We start from the raw sequence: 20677 nt of genomic DNA on the forward strand, positions 1-20677 counted from the left end.
CAGGAAGTAGATACCCCATCCCACCCCAGGGTACAGAGGAATCAGTTTCTATCTTCCTCTCTAGCTCTGAGCAGTCACAGAATCTTGCAGGGGGGCAGGCATGAGTCTTAGAGTCCTAGGAAGGGGGCCAGAGTGATAGCACAGCGGTAGGGCGTTTGCCTTGCACGCAGCTGAACCAGGATTGACGGTGGTTCCAATCCCAGCATCCCATATGGTCCCTGAGACTGGCAGGGGTGATTTCTGAGCACAGAGACAGAAGTAACCTTAGCACCATCGGGTGTGAAACCCCCCCCCAAAGTGTTCTAGGAAGGAGACTGTTCCAGTGGTCCTCAAACTATGGCCCACGGGCCACATACTGTATTTGTATCTGTTTTGTTTCTTCATTGCAAAATAAGATATATGCAGTGTGCATAAGAATTCGTTCCTAAGTTTTGTTTTTACTAGAGTCAGACCCTCCAATGGTCTGAGGGACAGTGAACTGGCCCCCTGTTTAAAAAATTTGAGGACCCCTGGCACTGCAGGGCTCCCTCAGGGGGCTGAGGTCAGTGTGATGGACACGGGCCCTCCCTGTGGCCTGTCTGTGGCTTTTTCCCAGGGGGATTGTGCTTAGGGGGACCGAGAGGTAAGTGCCTCAGAGACAGGCAGATTTCTCCACCTGCAAAGTCCCATTTTATTGGCATCCATTGATTGGTTTTGGGGTCACACTCAGTAATGGGTGCTCAGGATACTCCCAACTCAGTGCTCAGGAGATCATGAGTGCAGGGAACAGTGCCTGAGGCTCCTGCATGCCCAGATCATGCTCTGGACTTTGTACCACTCTTGGTTTCTGGTTGAGTGACTGGGTGTGGGATCGGGGCTCAAACCCAGGCCCTGAGACTTGCAATGCAGGAGGGGTATTCGGATGCCATGACGGTCTAGCTGGGGGAGGTGTCTGTGGGCAGGCAGGCACCAACTATATGAGCTTATAGGGCAAGGAGGGGAGAGGTGCCACCCAGGGAAAGGCCATCAGAGGGCAGAGGAAGCCCCCACACTGATCTCGGAGAGTGAGCCTCCCTCACTCCATCACTCTACAGGCAACTGTAGGGTCAAAAGATCCCAATGGAGGGTCACACAGCTGCTCTGGGGACAATTGCTTTGCCTGAGCTCCCTTAGACTGTCCCGACATATCTGCAGGTTGGCTTTCAGGGCTTAAGCAAAGGCTGTGTTGTGGGGATGGGAAAGAGCTTGGGCACCCCCAACACTCACCCCAGCTGAGCCCAGAAGCTGCCTGGATGCCCCAAACTGAGCAGAGACAGGGCCAATGGGGATAAGTTTGACCTAAGCCTCGCTATCTCCAGTCTTCCCTCCTCCTCCAATCCTCCTCTTCTCCAATCCTCCCTCCAGTCCTCCCCATCTCTCTCAAATCCCTCCTGTCTTTCTTCCAGTCCTCCCCTCACTTTCCACTCCTCCATCTGATATCACCCCTTCTCTCTCCCCACTTCTCCCCTCTTCCCTCTGCTCCTCCTCTCCTCTCTCACTTTTCCTTCCTCCCTCTATTCCTCCCTCCTCCCTAGGTTCCCACCTCCCTTTGCTCTTCCCCTCCTTCCTCACTCCTCCTTTCTCCTTTTACTTCTCTCTCTTCCTTCTCCCCCCACCTCATCCAAGCAGCTTTTTCAGAGTCTCAAGCACCCCATAAATAGGCCCAGCTGCCCTGGACCTTGAAGATGAGGGTTTCATGGCCTCCACAGCCAGGGGGAAGAGAGGGCTGGACTCAGGTTATGGTCACAGGAGTCCCGATGCTGCCACTGGGCCTGGGTTGTCAGGAGGGCTCAGCATTCCCATCAGCCACCAGGGACGCTTCCCACAGCACCGGGCGAATTAAACATGCAGCCTAATGAGTTGATTTTATTAGTTTGCAAACGCATCAAGAAGTCGTTATCAAAATAAACATCGATTCCTTTCACCCCGGCTGCAGCCTCTTGGAGCAGAGATGAACTCGGATCCACGGTGGCCCTAACCAACAGTAGAACCTGACAAATGGCCAGGCTCCCCGTCCCAGGACCCCCACTCCACAGGGCGGCCAGCAACCTCCTCTCAACACAACTGAGGTGGGTGTGGAGAAAAAGAGGCTGGTTGACACCTGGGGTCACCCATGCCAGGGCCCTCACTCCAACCTGACCCTGGGAATGGGAGTGAGGGCAGGGAGCCCAGAGGACCAGACCTTGGTGCCCACCTCACAGCCAGAGGAGTGAGAGCTGAATCCAGGGCCCACGAAGGTTGACTCTGTGCTGTGTGTTCTCGGAGTTGCCACACGAGGTGGCCAACTTCCCACTTCCTAGATGAAGACAGTCCTTAGGCTGTTCTGGTCACACTGGGCAGACTGCACCATCTCTGACCTCTTTGAACCCCTGCCTTCCAATAGCTTCTAAATGTACCTGTTGAATGTACTTTTGGGGGACCATGAGGAATTTGAGTCATGGTGAAACTTTCTTATTTTTATTTTTGTTTGTTTTGAGGCCACATCTGGTGGTACTCAGGGGTTACTCCTGGCTCTGTGCTCAGAACTTACTCTGGCAGGCTCTGGGGACCCTATGAAATGCTGGGGATCAAACTCAGGTTGGCTGCATGCAAGCCAAGGTTCTTACCCTCTCCTCTGTGTTATCATACTGGCCCCTAAGGCAGAACTTTCACCAATAGGAGCAGAACAAATATGGCTAAAGCACCAGAGAGTAGGCTGGCTTTGGGGAACCCTCTCATCCCAGTCCAGGCCCCCCACCACTCTGCTTCAAGCTCTAACTCTAGGAAGCCCCTTTAAATTTGCATTTGGCCACCCCTCTCCAGGGCCAACCACCCAGAGAGACAAGACTCTGGATCAGGTCCTTGCAGTTGGCAAAGATGTGACCCTGCCCGGGGCCTATCCATCACACGTTCTTGGGCTTTTGATTGGTGGTGATGGCAGCCCCCACCCTCCAATGGCCTCCTTGGGCCTCAACCCCTTGCCAGCTGGCTCACCTTCCTTTTTTGGGGGACAGCAGCAGGACCCAGCTGGGATGCATTAGCCAAACCCCCTCAACTGCCACAATAGACTGGGGTGTATGTGTGGGTAGGTTTGTGAATTCCACAGGGCAGAAATGAACTTCCCCTACTGGCCACAATAGGGATGCTAGAAGAGGGGGTGAGCTTCAGAGTAAAAGGGAATTCCACTCGTTCACATGATCTTTTCCCCCAAAACCCAGGCAGATCAGTCACAGAAAATAAAGATCTCACTTACACATACTCAACATTCAGGGCCACTGGCCTCTTCCTGTTTTCTTAGTCAGCCCCTTTTTGGATCCTGGTTTTCAATTGGTAACCCTAAGCCATGTTGGGGTGCTGGTCTCTTGGGCAATGCCAGGAAGGGCCCACGCTGCACCCCCTCCCTGCCTGGCCTGACTCACTCAATAACGAGTCTCCAGGCTCATGGAACTGGGGCATGGGTGTGGGTGTGGACAGTGGAGGGTCCCGGCTATCTGCATTCGCCAGAACGATTTTCCGCTCCTGCCAAACCGGGCTCCTGATGAATTCACGGCTTTTCTGACATCATAAATAATTCGTGAACTTGCGCTGATGGCACTTAACAGTTTGCGATTTCCAAGCACTTTATGCCCATTAACTAAAGATTTCTTGGCCAGGCTCCAGGAGGAAAAGGACAGAGGAGAGAGTTTACCAGGGCCTCTGGGCCCCCTGGCTCCTGGCAGGTCCATAACCCCACAAAGGGCAGAAGGAAAAGAGAGAAAAAATGACCCAATGGGAGAAAACTCCAGAGTTGGGGATGCCCAAGATATGCAGAGCAAAGACACGATCAAGCTGGAGCCAGCCCAGTTGCATGTGACCCAGAAAACTTAGCCCATCTGGCCAGGGGGGTTATGAGACAGAACATTCGGAGACTGAGTGGCCAACAAAGGACAGAGATGAACAATTTCATCTCAGGAACATGAGGAGCCCTGGGTTCCAGCATGCGGTACCTTGACTGCAAGGAGAGAAACATGACTGAGGGGCCGGGCGGTGGCGCTAAAGGTAAGGTGCCTGCCTTGCCTGCGCTAGCCTTGGACGGACCTCGGTTCGATCCCCCGGTGTCCCATATGGTCCCCCAAGCCAGGAGCAACTTCTGAGCACATAGCCAGGAGTAACCCCTGAGCTATGTGTGGCCCAAAAACCAAAAAAAAAAAAAAAAGAAACATGACTGAGTGAGGCCTGTTCACAAGCAGACAAGCCCCCCAGTCTACCAGTTGGGAATTTCCTGGCCAGCAAACCACCACCCCCACCTACTCTGCACAGCCTCACCAAAACTTCTGGGTCTGGGTGGACAGCTCATGCCAACTTGCTTCTTAGGAGGGGGCTCCAAGTCCTCACTAGAGACCCCAACAATTGACTCTTGGGGAACAGAGGCTGACTGTTGAAACTGGGGAGCCAGAGAGGATCCCCAAAATATCCCTCCATATCTGGTCCTGAATATCACTGAAAATGTTGTTCTTTCCAGGAAGAAGGATAGAATCTTCTACCCTGCACCCATCACTCTTGCACAGTGCTGAGAAAGGGTGGGATGGGTCTCCTTTGTGCCCCCCCAAACAATTTTGCCTGGAATCTTAGTTCCCTGAAGCCCAGGACTGACCCAGTAGAAAGGGGGAGGAGAGTGGTTGGCAGCCCCCATCATTATTCTCACCCTCTGAGTGTGGTTCCACACTTTTTGCCAAGCAAAAAGCTATCAGGTAATTTCCAGTCCCCCTAGACACCTCTGTCATTCTCGCTAAGAGGGTTGAAAAAGGGCTATGTTACTAAGCACAGAGTTGGCAAGAATACAGAAAACAAAACAAAACAAAACAAAATAGAAAAGCAACATTCTGGAAGCAACAGAGGGGAAATTGAGGCAGGGGATTCTGGGGACACAGAAGAGTAAATGCCAGTTTTGGAATTTTAGGGTTGATTGTTTCTTAGAATTCCTGGCATTGTGACCTTCTTGCTGCGGGACAATCTTAGCACCCCACCTCACCTCACACAAAAGCTGGTCCTCAACCAAATAGAAGAGCCAGGGACCAAGACAGGGGGGCCATAAATATGGGGGGTTGTTCTACCATAATAAAAGACTCAAGCGACACACAGGCAAGAAGCCCGAGGTCTACAGTGAAGCAGGTGCCATCTGGCTTTGGGATTTTCTATTTGGGGGCCACCCCAGGCCATGTGAAAGGGCTTTCTCCTGACTCCACATTCAGGAATCACTCTTGGCAGGACTCAGGGGATTCTAGGGGATGTCGGGGATTGAACCTGGTTGGACCACATGCAAGGCAAGCACCCGCCCTGCCGCACGATCACTCTGGCTTCAGGTAGGCAGATACTCCTAATCAGGTCGCCCAGAACATTCTGACAGATGAGTCATTGCTTCATGAGAAAGGGCATTTAGGGGATGTCCAGGCCCAAGACAAAAGGTGTAGGCTCCTCCAAAGATGCATCCGTACAAAGGCTGGACCAGAACCTTCTTAGGAACAAGGCCAGATTGATACCATTCATGACCTTGGCTTTGGCAATGAGGGTCTCAGCTGTGGCATCAAACCAAAGGGGTGTCTGGCTGGCTTTCACCCAAATGAATATCTGGGGCCTTAAGGGATATTTGGTAGAAGTGGCAAGTGACAGACACAGGGGACAAGGTCTGCTGGTCACGAGCCAGCTGGTTTCCCAGGCCCAAGATGGTTGATGACAAAAGAACAGGAAGATCAAGGATGAGGCAAGGACAGGACGGGACAGAGACACCCCGGAGAAGGGGGCCGGTGCCTCTGGTCACAGGGAAATGCAAATCGCAGCCACCACTCTCGAGAGACCCCTCACTGTGCCAGCTGGAACAAAGCCAGTGACTAAAAGAACACGAATTCAAGAGAAAAATAATTGTGGGTGAGGAAGTGATGGCCCGGGGGACTTGGGCATGGTCGAGTGTAAAATTGTTCAGTGACTGGTGGAAAAGGGGAGCCAGCCAGCACCTTAAGACATCGAGATGGAATTACATATGGCCCAGTAATTTCTCTCCTGGGTTCACAGCCCCTCAGAATGGGAGCCCAGATAAATGGATGGACACGGATGATACCCCTCAAGGAGCTGAAAGGGGATGAATAGCCCAAATGTCTATATGTGGGAGAAGCAAGTGGTAGGTGATAAGGGTGGGTGATAAAATGTTCCCCAGACTCAGAACAGAAATGGGGGCTCACCACTGTCACAATGTGAAACCCCATCTACAAAGCAACATTATGCTGGAACTGAAGAACAGTGTTGAGTGTTTGCCTTGCACGTGGCTGACTCGGGTTCGATCCTCAGCATCCCATATGGTTCCCCGAGCACCACCAGGAGTCATTCCTGAGTGCAGAACCAGGAGTAACTCCTGAGCGCCACCTCTGGGTGTGGCCCCTAAAACCAAAATAAATAAATAAACAAAACCCAAATCATTTTGTTGTATGAAACAAGCCAGAGCCCAAAGCTACCACAGAATGTGCGTCCACTTACAGAAGTGTCCAGGACCAACTGGTGGATCTTTTGGATAACTTTGGATGATGCCAGGGGCTGATGGGGGCACACTGGAGAGAAGGCACCCCCCCCTCCAAATTTCCTTCCTTCCTTGGGAAGTGCTTGGCAGCTAACTGGAAGTGTTGGCATAGACTCGCTGCAAATGAACTGGATACCCCTGAATTCTCCACTTGAAAAGACTCATTTCTGTTGTTCCGCTTCACCCCAATAGGAACAGCCAGGACAACTCTGAGTCTAAGACTGATTAGGGGCCCAGAGCGATGACCCCTCAGGTGTGAGAACATGAGTGCGATCCTAGCACTTCTCACTTGAGCCGAGCACAACACCACCAGCTCTGGGACATCCCCGGGCCTCACAACAGTGTGAGGTGTTTGGTATGGAACCAGGCAGGTGATAACTCTGTGACCTACATGTGTGAGCAGCTGAGCCTAAGGAGCACTTGTGAGGAGGGGGGAACCCCAGGGGTAGAATGGCTGAGTGTGCATGGTTCCTCCCACTCACACAGATATAGACAGACACAGACACATATATACATATATACTTAAACATATTCACATTCACACATGTGCACACAGACACACATGTACAGACACTCAAACATTCACATTGATAAACACAGACACACACACATATATACAGACACCGATGCACAAAGACACACACTCTCAGATACATAGACACACACACACACTTAGACACAGATAACTTACACACAGAGACACACAGAGAAACACTCACAGCATTACTGACAAACCAGAATTTCCCCAAGACCTTTAACCAGTGGCACTGTTCACCCAATTCTTCACCTCTCCCCCATTTTCATAAAGGGAAATTGAGTCTTCACCAGGCTCAGGGGCTTTTGTCTACTGCTGAGCAGAAGGTGGGAGGGGGACACAGCAGAAGAAGGTCCCCAGAACTCTGCCCAGAGCCCCAAGACAGGGAGGTTCCGAATGAGAAAGACTTCCCACCCCCTACTTCCTGAGCTTGAAGAAGAGGCTGTACCCCCAAGCATTGCTCTTCTTCCTCTGTCCCCCAGAGCAGGGCTGGCAGGGAAGACATCACCCACTGATCTAGCAGCTTTCAGGGCTGAGACAAGGCCCCAGGGATCTCCATCCCCTCTCCTTGTCCTCCCATTTCTGCAGACCTGCTCTAATGTTTAATGGATTCACCCCTGCAGAGAAGGGCCCTGAGGACTGAGTCCCAGAGCTCAGTGTTTATCTGTCGGGGTGGGGGTGGGGAGCCTCTGTTTTCTTTACCAAAGGAATCCATTCTTTTTCATCTCCTGTCTTGAGGGGGGCATCTAGGCCCAGTTCCCCTGTGTAGTTTAGGGGTGGCATGGAAAGGAGGGCATTTGCCTTGAACATGGTCAATCCAGGTTCATCTCCTGCATCCCATCTGATCCCCTGAGCACCTCAAGAGTGATCCCTGAGGATCCTCCAGGAGGAATCCCTGAGCACTGCCAAATGTGACCCCCCAAATAAAAACAAAATTCTAATAAAATCAATGAAAATGTGCCTTGAGCCAATAAACACTAGTAGGGGCAAACTTAGATGTCCTTCGTTATTAGAGACTCATCAGCTCAGGGCAGGGTCTATGACTTGAGGTCTCCAGTAACTGCCCCCATGCAGCTGGCACAAGTATCTCCCATAGTCCCTGAAAATCCTGAATCTGCCTGGTATAACTGGGGAGCTAGGGCAGCAATTGGGGTACTGTAGAAAAGCCATGGACAGTAACGGATTCTAAACGAGCAATGATGATGTGTTGGGCTCAGATTTTAAACACAGCAGTGAGAGTTCACACAGGCCTACTTCATCACCCCAGGCAGCAAAGAGGGAAACTTGACAGAGAAACAGCTCGAAACCCCTTTTCCAGAAGGGGAGCAGGATGTTGGGAAGACTTCTGCGGGCTGTGCCCACCTCTGAACCTGGCATGTTGGCAGAGTGTCTAGGAAGGAACTAAAATGCAGAGAATCTGGGACTGAGCTGATCTCCTTCCAGTCTGGAAGAGACCAAGTTAGTGCCTTGGGGTAAAGGAGGTGTCTTCATTAGGATCTCTCCTGCAGGTTCCTCTGGTCAGACTGCCTGGGCACCAGGGGGATTCCCACAGCACAGAGAGAAGGGGAATCCTTTTTTTTTTTTTTAACTTTACTTATTGATTGATTGATTGATTGGTTTTTGGGCCACACCCAATGGTGCTCAGAGGTTACTCCTGGCTCTGTACTCAGAAATCACCCCGGCAGGCTGGGGACTATATGGGATGCTGGAAATTGAACCGGGTCCATCCCAGGTCAGCAGCATGCAAGGCAAATGCCCTACCACTGTGCTATCTCTTTGGCCCTAGAAGGGGAATTCTTAAAGGGATTTGCTACTTGCACAAGAGCTGAACCATCAAGGGGTTCGTTCAGCCCAACCTCCTCGAGGTCCACCTGTGTTTCCATCTCACACATGAGGACGGGTCCCCCAGTGGTGGAGATGTAGATTCATAGGGTCCCGCACCATGAAGCTATATGAGCAGGGCAAGACTGGGGCTGGAATCGAAGGGAAACTGGAGGGGCATTGGACTGCATTTGGGGCACCTAGAACAGCCCCTGTGGCATCTTTATGGGCAGGGACAGGCTGAAGGTTGGCTGGGATGGAGGGAAGATGAGAGGCTGGTTCCAAATTGGGGGGCCTCAGACCTCGTCCTGCCTAACAGACACCCCAGAACACCCTGGTTTTCGCTTTGGCTCAGGATGAAAGAACCCAAGTGTCTTTGATTCTGCTACTCAGAAGTGTGTGCCAGGCTGGTGACCCCTGGGATGTCCAAGCTGGAAGGGGTGTGTCCACCAGCTCCCCATGCATTTTTCAGGCTTACAGAGAGGCCCACATCCAACATTCATTGCTCAGGAGAGAGGGGCAGGTGAGTTGGAGGAGAGAAAGGATGCTAGGACAGTGGGGGCAGATATAGGGGTTCGAGTCCCCAGGCTGGAGACGGATGTCCCAAATGTGCTTGGTTGTCAGGATGTGGGGGTCTCTCTTCGTCTTGCCCCCATCTCCAGCAGACCGAAATATCCCACATAGTCTGGGAACTGGGGTTCAGGATGTAGGGAGACCCTTCAGTATGTCTCTGGCCCAGTTTCTCCTGGGGATTCTCATGTGGGGTCCTTGAGGGGGGGGCCTGGCCCATTGAGCTAGACCTACTTGGGAATGTACTCTTCATAGTCACCTCTGGAGCCAGAGGGCTCTGGGGGCTGACCATCCAGCTCCTTCTGAGTTGGAGAAAACGCAAATGAGGGGACCAGGACAGGGAGAGAGAGGAGCTGTCTACATAGCAGGACTCCTGCTGCTCACCAAGTCCAGGGACTAAGTAGAAAGTAGAGCTGAGGGCTGGAGAGATAGCGCAGTGATGGAGCATTTACCTTGCATGTGGCCGACCTGGAAGGGACCCAGTTTAACTTTCAGCACTCATGTGGTCCCCCAGTCTGCCATGGGGTTATTTCTGAGTGCAGAGCCAGGAGTGATTCTGAGCACTGGGTGTGACCCAACAACCAGTCAATCAATCAATCAATCAATTAATAAATAAATAAAGTTGAAAAAGAAAAAAGCAAGTGGAGACTGAGTTTCCACAGTTGGGGCAGGCATTCCAAGTTCCTGGATGGACAGTGGGTTCTCAGGAGGCAGGAAGGATGGAATTAGGAGCAGGAGGGGACAGGCAGGCAGGTGTAGAGAATGTCCTGTGTCCCTCCAAGACTTCCTACCTCTGGGAGACCAGGGCTCAGAGGTCTCAGCTCAAATACACATGACATATCTCACTGGGACCGGTTTCACAGTCTCCCACGCTCCTCTAACAATGATCCTCTTTGCTCAGGTCCCCCGGCCCTGTCTAATCGCTCCCCAGGCCAGCACTGTTCAGCTGTCCACAGGCAGGGAGACTGGGTGGGGGTGGGGGGCTCTCCAGCCACCGACCGATGAAGCCCTAAGCCCATGGCGACAGCTGTTTCATTAGCTCGATCACGTCCATGCTGACAGCGCCCAACTCATTATGGTCTGACCATGGTGATTTCTCACTCATTGATGCTAATGAGCCTGGAGCTGAGCTAATGGGGGCTCCCCTTGGTCCCCTGGGCAGCTCTGGGTATCTCTCCCACACCCACACCCTCCTCTGCAGATGGAAGCTGGGTCAAGCCTAGATCAGGTCCCAGAGGCTGGGGTCATTGGGCTGAGCTGGGCAGAGCCCACTGCGAAGGTTTTGGGGAGCACAAAAGGCAGGAAGGGGGAGAGATAAGCAGATGGAGGGGCTGGCCCAGGAGTGCCCATGTGGGGGCTGCTGGAAAGGGTGGAGGCAGGGTCTGATGTGCCATCAAGTCACCTCCATATTGAGGTAATGAAGTTCCTCAGCCAGCACTCCTTCCTTCCTTCCTCCCTTCAGCCTTTTGTCCCTCCCTCCTTCCTTCCCTCCTTCCCTCCCTTTCTTCCTTCTAATAAATTCTTTAACTAAATCACCAAAGTTAGTTACAAAGTTGTTCCTTATTGGGTTTCAGTCATACAATGTCCAACACCCTTCACCAGTGCACGTTTCCTGCCACCAATGTCCTCAGTTTCCCTCCTGCCCTCCCCTCTGCCTGCTACTGAGATAATTTCTTCCCTTCCTTCCTTCCTTCCTTCCTTCCTTCCTTCCTTCCTTCCTTCCTTCCTTCCTTCCTTCCTTCCTTCCTTCCTTCCTTCCTCCCTCCCTCCCTCCCTCCCTCCCTCCCTCCCTCCCTCCCTCCCTCCCTCCCTCCCTCCTTCCTTCCTTCCTTCCTTCCTTCCTTCCTTCCTTCCTTCCTTCCTTCCTTCCTTCCTTCCTTCCTTCTCTCTCTCTCTTTTTCTCTCTCTCCCTTTTAGACACTGCAATATTGTTAGGGATAATCATGCCTAGCACTTTATCTCCTTTCAGCAACCAGTTATGATAACCAGAGTTATCATTTCTACTATCATTGTCATAATGGTCCCTTTATCTGTCCTAACTGCACTCCCTGCTCTTTGTGACAAGCTTCTTACAATGAACCGGTCCTCCTGGCCCTTATCTCTATTGTCTTTAGATATTAATACCATTCTATATTTTTTAAAAAAATATTACACAAATGAGTGTGATCATTCTATGTCTATCCCTCACCCTCTGACTCATTTCACACACACTACTCTCCATATCTATTCATGTATAAACAAATTTCATGACTTCCCCTTTCTTAACAGGCGCATAGTATTCCATTTTTATATGTACCGCAGTGTCTTTAGCCACTCATTTGTTCTCAGCCATTTGGGATGTTTCTAGATTCTGGTTGTTGTGAATAGTGCTGCCATGAATAGGGGGCCAGTACCACCTACTTTCATTTTAAGCATCACTTCCTGAAGTCCCAGTAAGCCCCAGTGTCCTGTCCCCAAAATTGTCTGACAACTTGCCCAGAGCCAATGGGGACTTGTCCAGGGCTGGTCTCGGGGCTGGACAATGAGCTCAATGACTCTAGCATTGTCTCTGCAGGAGATCCAATTCCATCGCTACATGTTTTCCCCATGTACCCCCCAGAAGTTAACCTGGAGCACAGATCTATGAGTAGCCCCAGAGCACTGCTAGAAGAGGTGCTGAAAATTCACTACATCCTTAAAAAGAAAAAAGAAAAGTGAGGAGTGGGAGAGCTCAGGGGGAGAACTAAGGAGATAAGAGCCGAACCCCCAATGAACAACTGCTCAAAGAGGGAGGCCAAGCCGCATGGACCATCACAGGACCATCACAACCAGGGTCAGGCACGCCCAGGACCTCTGAAGTCAGAGGTCAGGATAGACACTGAATGTTTCCGGAAAAAGTCTCTTCTGGATGGTTCAAATGGCCAAATGCCTCAGCATCTCTCTGAGGCCCCCAGAGACCACTAAGTTTCAGGGTTTCACATCCAGGTCCTTCCCCGAAGCGTCAGTGGCCCCAGAACTAGCGTCTGAAGTCAGGAGATAACAGCCTGGAATGCAGTTTCCTACACTGAAAATGCAAATCCAAAGATGGAGTGCAGAAGGATGCAGCTGAGGGCTCCATGGCTCCCTGGAGATACTCAGTGACTATCGCAGAGACCCTCACAGGGTCCCCCAAGAGGTTGCCAAGGCCACTGAGGCCAAAGGGATCCCTAGACAACGAGTGAGGCCCTTCCTGTGTTCCCATCCTGCCACCTCCCCGAGGTGTCCCAGTGACCCAGATATCACCCTTCCCTGGCGGGTTAAGCTCATTCATAGAAAATGATCATTTCCTCCTAATAACTTCACCCTTGTGGATGGGGGAGTTCATAGCTCAACCCGGGAGCCTCTAATTAAAGAGATTCGTCACCAGCACACTGGAGAAGGATCATTCAGCATCAACAAGGCCTGAGACGCAGTGGGTACACCCCACCCGGAGCACTGGGGGGGGGGCTCAGAAAGCAAATTTTGGGAGGAGGCATTTCCTCCCTGGGTTGGGGGCACAGGGGGGTGCACGGGATAGGGAAGTTACTTGGAAGAGAGGGTTGTTGGGTGAGGAAGGAAAAGGGGCAGAGAGAGGAGGGAGCGAGGAAGAGAAAAAGAGAAGAGAGAGGGTGAAAGACAGATGGAGAGGGAGAGGGAGAAAGGGAAAGGAAAAGAGAGATCAGAAGATGGAGAGGGAGGGAGGGAGGAAGGGAGACGTGGGGAGAGAAAGAGAGAGGAAGGAAGAGATAGGAAGAGGAAGAGAGAGGGAAGGAGAGGGAGACAGAGAGATCTGGAGAGGGAGAGAGTCTGTCAGGAAGGGCTGAGTGGTGGAATTTGGGGGTACTGACTGTGCTCTGAATTGCCTGGGTCCCCTGTGGGGATGTGGGGCCCTCAGAAGCACCCAAACTCAACTGCTATCCTGGGGAGCTCTGCAGTGGGGATCCAGGAGGCTCAGTCTTTTTAAAGACGAAGTGTGTCCCCAGTCCTTCTTCCAGAACTGTCCTGTTCCTGAAATGTGGGCACCACCAGGCAGAAGCCTCAGGTTGGCACTGTGGGGTTCATGCCCACAGGGTCACAGTATCTCAAGTCCTGGTGCCTTCCTACTGGCAGACACATATCACAGAGGGCACTGCCCAGCCCACCGTGCCTTTTCTCCACACTATAAGATGGGGTTCCTTGAGGCCCAGGGCCACCCCCAGAGTCCAGGCTGCTCAGAAACACACCACCTTCTGGGTGGAACGACACAGAGGAGAAGGAGGAAATGGGGTCCCAGAAGCCTGGATCAAAGGCACCTGCCTCTGGGGTCCTGTTGGTCCAGCTGGGGGTCCTAGTAGGAAGGTGTCTCTCAGAGGCTTCTCCTCTCTTGGGATGCCTGGTGACCATATGCATTTGCAGACACCCCACTGGACAGAAAAGTGGGGTCCAACCTACAGGCTTCCTTTCATTGGAGTCAGACTTCAGACAAGCAGCCTTTGGGGATTGAAGTGATAGCGCAGTGGGCAGGGTGTTTGTCTTGCATGTAGCATGCCTGGGTGCAATCCCTGGCATCTTATATGGCCCTGAGAGCCTGTTAGGAGTGATTCCTGAGCAAAGAGCCAGGAGTAACCCCTGAGTGCTTCTGGGTGTAGTCCCCTCAAAATAGCAGCCCTTGCCCCACCCAGAAGACCGTTTCTTCTCTCACCTAAGCAATCTGTTGGCAGACCTGTCTGTGTGTTTTGTGTAGTAGTGAGTCCTCCATCATGAGAATCATGTAAGCAGAGATGCAGGGTTGCATGAGACGTGCAAAGGTGCCAAGAAGAAGTAGGGAAGCAGGTGGAGGCCAGAGAAGCAGCGCTGACAGGTTCTCTTGCACCTTCAACTTGCCTGAACTAACTCATCAAAACTCCCTAGACTAGGATCTTTTTTTAAAAAACTTTATTGATTGACTGATTGATTGGTTTATGGGCAACACCCAGCAGTGCTCAGGGGTCACGCCTGGCTCTGCACTCAGAAATAGCACCCAGCATTTGGGGTGATCCCATATGGGATGCTGGGAATCAAACTGGGTCCCTCCTGGGTCAGCCGCCTGCAAGGCAAATGCCCTACCTCTTTGCTATCGCTCCCCCTCACAGACTGGGATCTGGGGAAACAGAGGCAGCCCCGTCCCTGAGAAGCAGGGCAGACACAAAGTGAAGGGGTTTGTAAGGCAGGAGAAGGGGGCACTTTGGCTGAGATACCCCCACAGTTGTGACATCACTGGGCCTCCGGGAGGAAAGACTGGACCACAGGTCATCAAGTACCAGGGACAGGCCAGAGCATGATGAAAGGGAAAAGTCTAGAATGAGAGAGGAGGGGCCTGGGGAGTTAGTACAGGTGAAGACACTTGCCAAGCACACAGCAGCTACCCTTACTCCGATTCCAGGCACACAAAAGGTTTTTTTTTTTGTTTTTTTGTTTTGGGTTGGGGGCCCACACCCGACAGCGCTCAGGGGTTACTCCTGGCTCTGCACGCAGAAATTACTCCTGGCAGGCTCAGAAGACCATATGGGATGCCAGGATCAAACCTGGATCTTTCCTGGGTCAGCTGCATTCAAGGCAAACACCCTACCACTGTGTGACCACTCTGGCCCCACCACACAAGAGTCCTGAGACCTGCCAAGACCTGGAGAAGAAAGAGCCTGCGGGAGGTGAGTAAATCCTGGAAGGTGAGTAAGAGTCCTGGGAGGTGAATCTGGGGAAGTGAGTAAGTCCAAGGAGGAGAGTGGGGTACCCAGGACTGGCTAGTAGCTGCATGGATGCCCCCATCACCTAGGGAGGGGGCGTGGGCAACTTTTGCCTGGCAGAACCTCTGTGTTCGGAGGTTCTGACTCAGGTTCCCTCATTTTCCAGGTGAAAACACGAAAAACTATCTCAGTCATGCAGTGAGGTCCAGGGGCCATGACCCAGATAGGAGTCTGCTTGGCACCTCTGGATTCTAGGGGAGTCCGGAGAGCAGCTCTGGGGACCAGAGAGAAGGCCTCCTCCCATTGGTTCTGCTCCAGACTACAGTGGGAGGCAGTGGGTGGGTCCCCGACTAGCCCACAAGCACCTCATTTCCCTTCCCACTGCCCTTGGCATCCTGGCCCCGTGTTCTGATGACTAATTTCCCTGGGCCACTGCTGGACCGTCTGCTGCAACATACCAAGAGGAAAGGGTGAGGAAAAGGTTCCAGCCTCACAGAGAGCCCTGTACCCCCTGAGTTTTCCTCTGCAGACCCTGATTTTTTTTGGGTGGGGGGCAGGTTTACCCAGGCCCTGAGGAGTCAGAGAACTAGGGAAGGGGTTTTCCAGCCCATCAAATGCTTCCTTCCATCATCACCATCAATTCTAGAACCCAGCCCCTGTCCAGTCAATTTCCTCTATAGCACTTCTAAGAACCAGGGTAGTGAGTTCCCCTTCAGTGGGTGTATGCAAGCCAAGACCAGAGAACCACTTGTGCCAGACCAGGGCGAAACAGAGGACAGCACCAATGAAAATAACCTCTTGTGTTGCTTTCCAGGCAGGCATGGATTCCTGCCAGTCCCAAGGAGCCAGAACAAGTCCCTTTTCCCTCTCGCATGGACCTCGGGGTCCAGCTGCATCCCCGGATCCAAGGTAAATCAAAGGCATGACCGGTTAACACACAGCCACGAGGGCTGCGCTCCAGCCCTGTTTAAACAGAGCACCGCTGTGGAGGGCTTGGCCTCGATCCCAGCCTCCTCTCCTGATGCAAAAAGGTTCCTTCTTGGCCCCTGCTCTGGCCTTCCAGGAGCAGATATGCAGGAGGGAGGTCGATAAATATTTGCAGAATGGATGCAGGAAAGCATTTGGGGGGAGAGTGTGAGGCGGGAAGCCTCCTGGGGCCCAAATCAGACCCCTCCATTCTGGTCATCTTCATATATTGCAGAGGGTGGGAAACTGCAGCCAGTCAAATCACCCACTTTTGTGTCATATGTCTCACTCACCAAACCACAACCAGAATGTTCCAGAATCCCAGAGGCAGCAGGAGGGGAGTAGAGACAGAGAGAGAGGGATGTGGAGGAGATGGACTTGGAAGTAGAGAGAACCCCCAGCCTCCACCCCCCTAGCAAGCAGGACACCGGCCTTTTGCTAATAAGCAAGAGACCCTGATCAATAAGTTAATTTTTTTTTTGCTGTCAGTAATTAATAATTATAGCTCAGCCACCCCATGTAATTAAACTCACAGCCCATTCCCATGCGTGTTGTTTGGCGCTGAGTGTGATTAGCTCCCAGCACTAAACTTTCTCCCTTGAACCCCAGGAGTCTGAGGCGCTGGGGTTTTTCCCACCATAATCCCTGCTCTAGCCTCATTCAGGGGGTTCCCTGACTCTGGCTCTTCCTCCAGGCAGCCTTCTTCCCTTGGAAGAAACTTCTGGTCCAGCTCAGCAGGTTACTGCCACCTTTTCTTGGGGCCCCTGGGGCACCTTCTAGGTGCCTAATTCTTTGGAAATATCTTAAGAGGAGATTTCAAAGGTAGGGAGCACTGAGTCTCTGATGTGTGTGTGTGTGTGTGTGTGTGTGTGTGTGTGTGAGAGAGAGAGAGAGAGAGAGAGAGAGAGAAGAAAAAGGAGGAGAGGAAGAGGAGGAGGAGGAGGAGGAGATACAGGGTGCCCTCTGAGGCCCAGAAAAAGGGAGAGAGAGAGAGAGAGAGAGAGAGAGAGAGAGAGAGAGAAAGAGAGAGAGATGAGACACAGAGTCCCCTCTGAGGCCTAGAAAGAGAGAGAGAGAGAGAGGAGGAGGAGGAGACACAGGGTGCCCTCTGAGGCCCAGAAAAAGGGAGAGAGAGAAAGAGAAAGAGAGAGAGGAGGAGACACAGGGTCCCTCTGAGGCCCAGAGAGAGAGAGAGAAAGAAAGAGAGAGAGGAAGAGACACAGGGTCCCCTCTGAGGCCAAGATATCTAATCTATCTATCTTCTATCTATCTATCTATCTATCTATCTATCTATCTATCTATCTATCTATCTATCTATCTATCTATCTATCTATCTATCATCTATAGAGAGGGTCCCCTCCAAGGTCCCCTCTGAGGCCCAGTGGCAAAGGCAAAGGGTTGAGTGTAAGGATACATTCCTCAGTGTAAAATCAGTGCACCTTATTCTCACAGAAGAGCAAGAAAAGAAGTAAACAGGTACAACTGCAATAACAATCATATACCCCTCATGTCTACCCTACACAGTCTGAATAATAACGAGGGGGACAGGAGAAGTGAAGTTTCAGGGAAAGAGTGTGTTTGAAAGAACCAGGCTAAGTGTGGATCAGGCTGGACAGTGGCCACACCCCCCAAGGACCACAGATTGACCCTTCGTGTCATAATAAGGGGCCTCAAAGTTCAGAAGGGACAACTGTGTGTGTGTGTGTGTGTGTGTGTGTGTGAGTGAGTGAGTGAGGCTACCCTGCCCCATGGGTTAAGGATATGGTTTTACTGTAGAAGGAAGAGTCAAGAGAAACTCTAACTTCACAGGGGCCAGGCCAGGCCCTCCAGTCCCCTTGATGCCCCTACACACATAAACACACACACAAACACACACACACACACACACACACACACACATTCTCCCCCCTCTGGGCCCACTCCAAGCTCCCACAATCCCCTGCACGGTTGGCAGCTCTGGACGAATGGCAGGAGGGCGGCCAGGGAGCCTGGAAATCACTCTGAGAGGAGGGAACAGAAACGCACCGCAGGGGGCCGGCAGCGTTGCTCAAACCAGCCACAAACAAGAAAGGGGCCTCTGGAGAAAGAATCAATCAACCCTGGGGCAGGCCTGTCTCCCAACAGCCCAGTAGAAACTGGGGGTGGGGGGTGTGTGCCCAGGCACTGGGACCCTGCTCCAGCCAAACAGCAGAACCGGGTGCACAGGAGAGGCTTGGTGACACAGGCGTGGGCCCTTCCACTGCCAGGGGGCCCAAATGGGATTGACCCCGTTTCTGGGGGCAGAATGAGAGAATGAGTAACCAGGTTATGCCCAGGGTGTGGGCACCCCCTGATTTTCCGTGAGTCACCCCCTAGGCAGCTGAGAACCCCCCCCCCCCATCTGTGATATGCTCGTTTTTCAGTAACATCCTCTCTTTAGTGCTTCCGGAGACCACTACTCCCAGCTCTGTACTCAGGGCAACTTGGGGGGGGGGGCGGTTACAGGGATGGAACCCCAGATCTCCTGTGGGCAATTAGAGTTTTTTTTTCCCCAAAGTCAGTGGCACCATGCGCGTCTGTCTACAGGTTTCATGGATCATGATCTGTCTCGAGTCTTGGAGAACCTTGGCCAGCACGCCACAACGCCCACCCCAGCCGTGCTGTAGAGGGTCACACACAGTCTTAGAAAAGTTGTTTACTTAAGGACCCGGCGGAGCCTCAGTTTCCCCATCTGGTAAGTGGGCGATTGAGTCCACAATGCCTGTCCAGGTTTCCGGAGTCCAGAATATAAAAATAATAACTTAGATGATCCGCCGTTCCCGGAGCCCCGGCAAATGTCTCAGCCCAGAAACTGCCTTGAAAAATCCAGTCTGGCCCAAGGAGCGAAGCCTGTTATTTTCTTGGTTTCTCTGAAATCCCCGATTCTGCAGGGCACCCCCCGAGAGAGGAGAGAGTGTTTTTCTTTCTCGGGAACTGCAGCCACCAAAGCCCCTTCAGATCCTGGGAGAGGGGGCCGGGGAGGGGGTGTCCTGCAGCTTCAGCCCAGGCCTGTCTCCAGTCGCCCCAGCAGGCGCCGCTCCGACACCGCCACAGCCACCGCCGGCTCCGCGTTCTCCAGCAGAAAACCCCAAAGGCAAGGCAGGAGCGCGCAGCCCCCCGCCCGGCAGCGCTGGAGCCGGCCCAGGATCGGGGTGACGGAGGGGCCCCCTCGGGATCACGCACGCCCACCGCCCACCCACCCGCCAAAGCGGCTCTTCCAGGTCACGGCGGCAGCCAAAGAGACCATCTAGCCGCGCCAGATTGGGGGGACCTGGCGGCCAAGGCGCGCGGTTGTGGTGCGATCTGGGGGGTGGCGGCAGGGGCTTCGGATCCTTCCCCTGCACCACCCTTCACTCTACCCCGATTCGGGTCCTGTGCAGCTGCTGCCGCTGCGGCTCCCTGCGCGCACGAGCGCAGCACCCCGAAACCAGGCATTCGGTCAGAACGCGGGGGACGTGGCCAGGCCCGGCCACCAACACCCACCCCCCCATTGTGCCCGGCGCCCGCCCGGGGCCTCACCCTTCCCCGCGGACACCCACCAGAGGGGAAGCAGAAGCGGGAGCTCGGAACTCAGGGTGCGGGAGGCTGCGCCCCAAACCCACCCACCATCCTCTCGGACCCACGATCGCCTTGGACAGCCACAGAGGATCTTCTCTGCACCCCGCAGATATCTCACCTTCCCCGGGTGGGAAGCCACAAGTCTCTGAAAGACTGCCCACCCCCCAAAAAAGAAAAAGAGAGCCCCCCAAACTCTCCCCAAAAGCTCCCAGGACCTAGAGCTCTCCTGCCCATGCTAAATCGGGGTTCGGGAACCCCCCAAATAGAGGCTGAGGAGGTCCCCACGCCCCTTCCCCAACCCCACGTGGGACTGTCCCCCCTTACCTTGAGCTCGGGTTTCGGGGATCCGGCTCAGGACCAGCAAAATCCACACCAGCTGCCTCCACATGATGTCCAGAGGGAAAGGGGCGTCCTCCGAGGGGTTTTTATAATCCCGGTGGGGTCGGGTACCCCAAAGCTTTATCCTGGGAGGTCCGGCTCGGGGCGACCCTCACCCCGGAGGGGCAAAGCTGGATCCCCCCCTGAACCTCCTTTTCCAATCCTCTTCCACTGGCGACACTTGGGGCCAAGTCCGAGCCGGCGGCGCGCGCCCGGAGAGGAAAAGCCTGGCTCGGACGCACGTTCGGGGGGTCGGATTTCGGAGCACCCCGACTCCGGGTGGCCGGCCGAGCTCGGGAACGAGCCGACAACTTCGGGAAACTTCCTCCCGCAGCCACGTTGCCCGCCCCACGTCCCCTCCCCGCCCACTGGTGGGGTTCGGGGCGCGCACGCAGCCGCCGCGGTCGTTTCCAGGCGCGGGGGGTCCCCGGAGCCCTCCGCGCCTAGTCGCGCCGAATCTGGCTGCACAAAGAGGGGGCAGCGGGGGGCTTCTTCTTCTTTCAGGGGTGCGGGGTCCTTGGGGGGTCGGGGACTCGCTGAGCACCGCGGTCCAAACCTCCTCCCCGGAGCTGAGTGAAGTTTTTCTCC

At 53.5% G+C, this 20677-nt stretch overlaps 1 protein-coding gene across 1 annotated transcript in view; it reads right to left on the reverse strand.

The window, feature by feature from the left end:
- Window positions 1–20140, reverse strand: part of SDK2 (sidekick cell adhesion molecule 2) — a 198862-nt gene extending 178722 nt beyond the window's left edge. The window contains exon 1 of the mRNA XM_049769932.1: window positions 20036–20140. Within this exon, the coding sequence (XP_049625889.1) occupies window positions 20036–20099 (64 nt within the window). The 5' untranslated portion in view covers window positions 20100–20140. The remainder of the gene's footprint in view (window positions 1–20035) is intronic.
- Between the last annotated feature and the right edge of the window lie 537 nt (window positions 20141–20677).

Source organism: Suncus etruscus, chromosome 1, assembly GCF_024139225.1.
Source record: "Suncus etruscus isolate mSunEtr1 chromosome 1, mSunEtr1.pri.cur, whole genome shotgun sequence".
Taxonomy (NCBI): Eukaryota; Metazoa; Chordata; class Mammalia; order Eulipotyphla; family Soricidae; genus Suncus; species Suncus etruscus.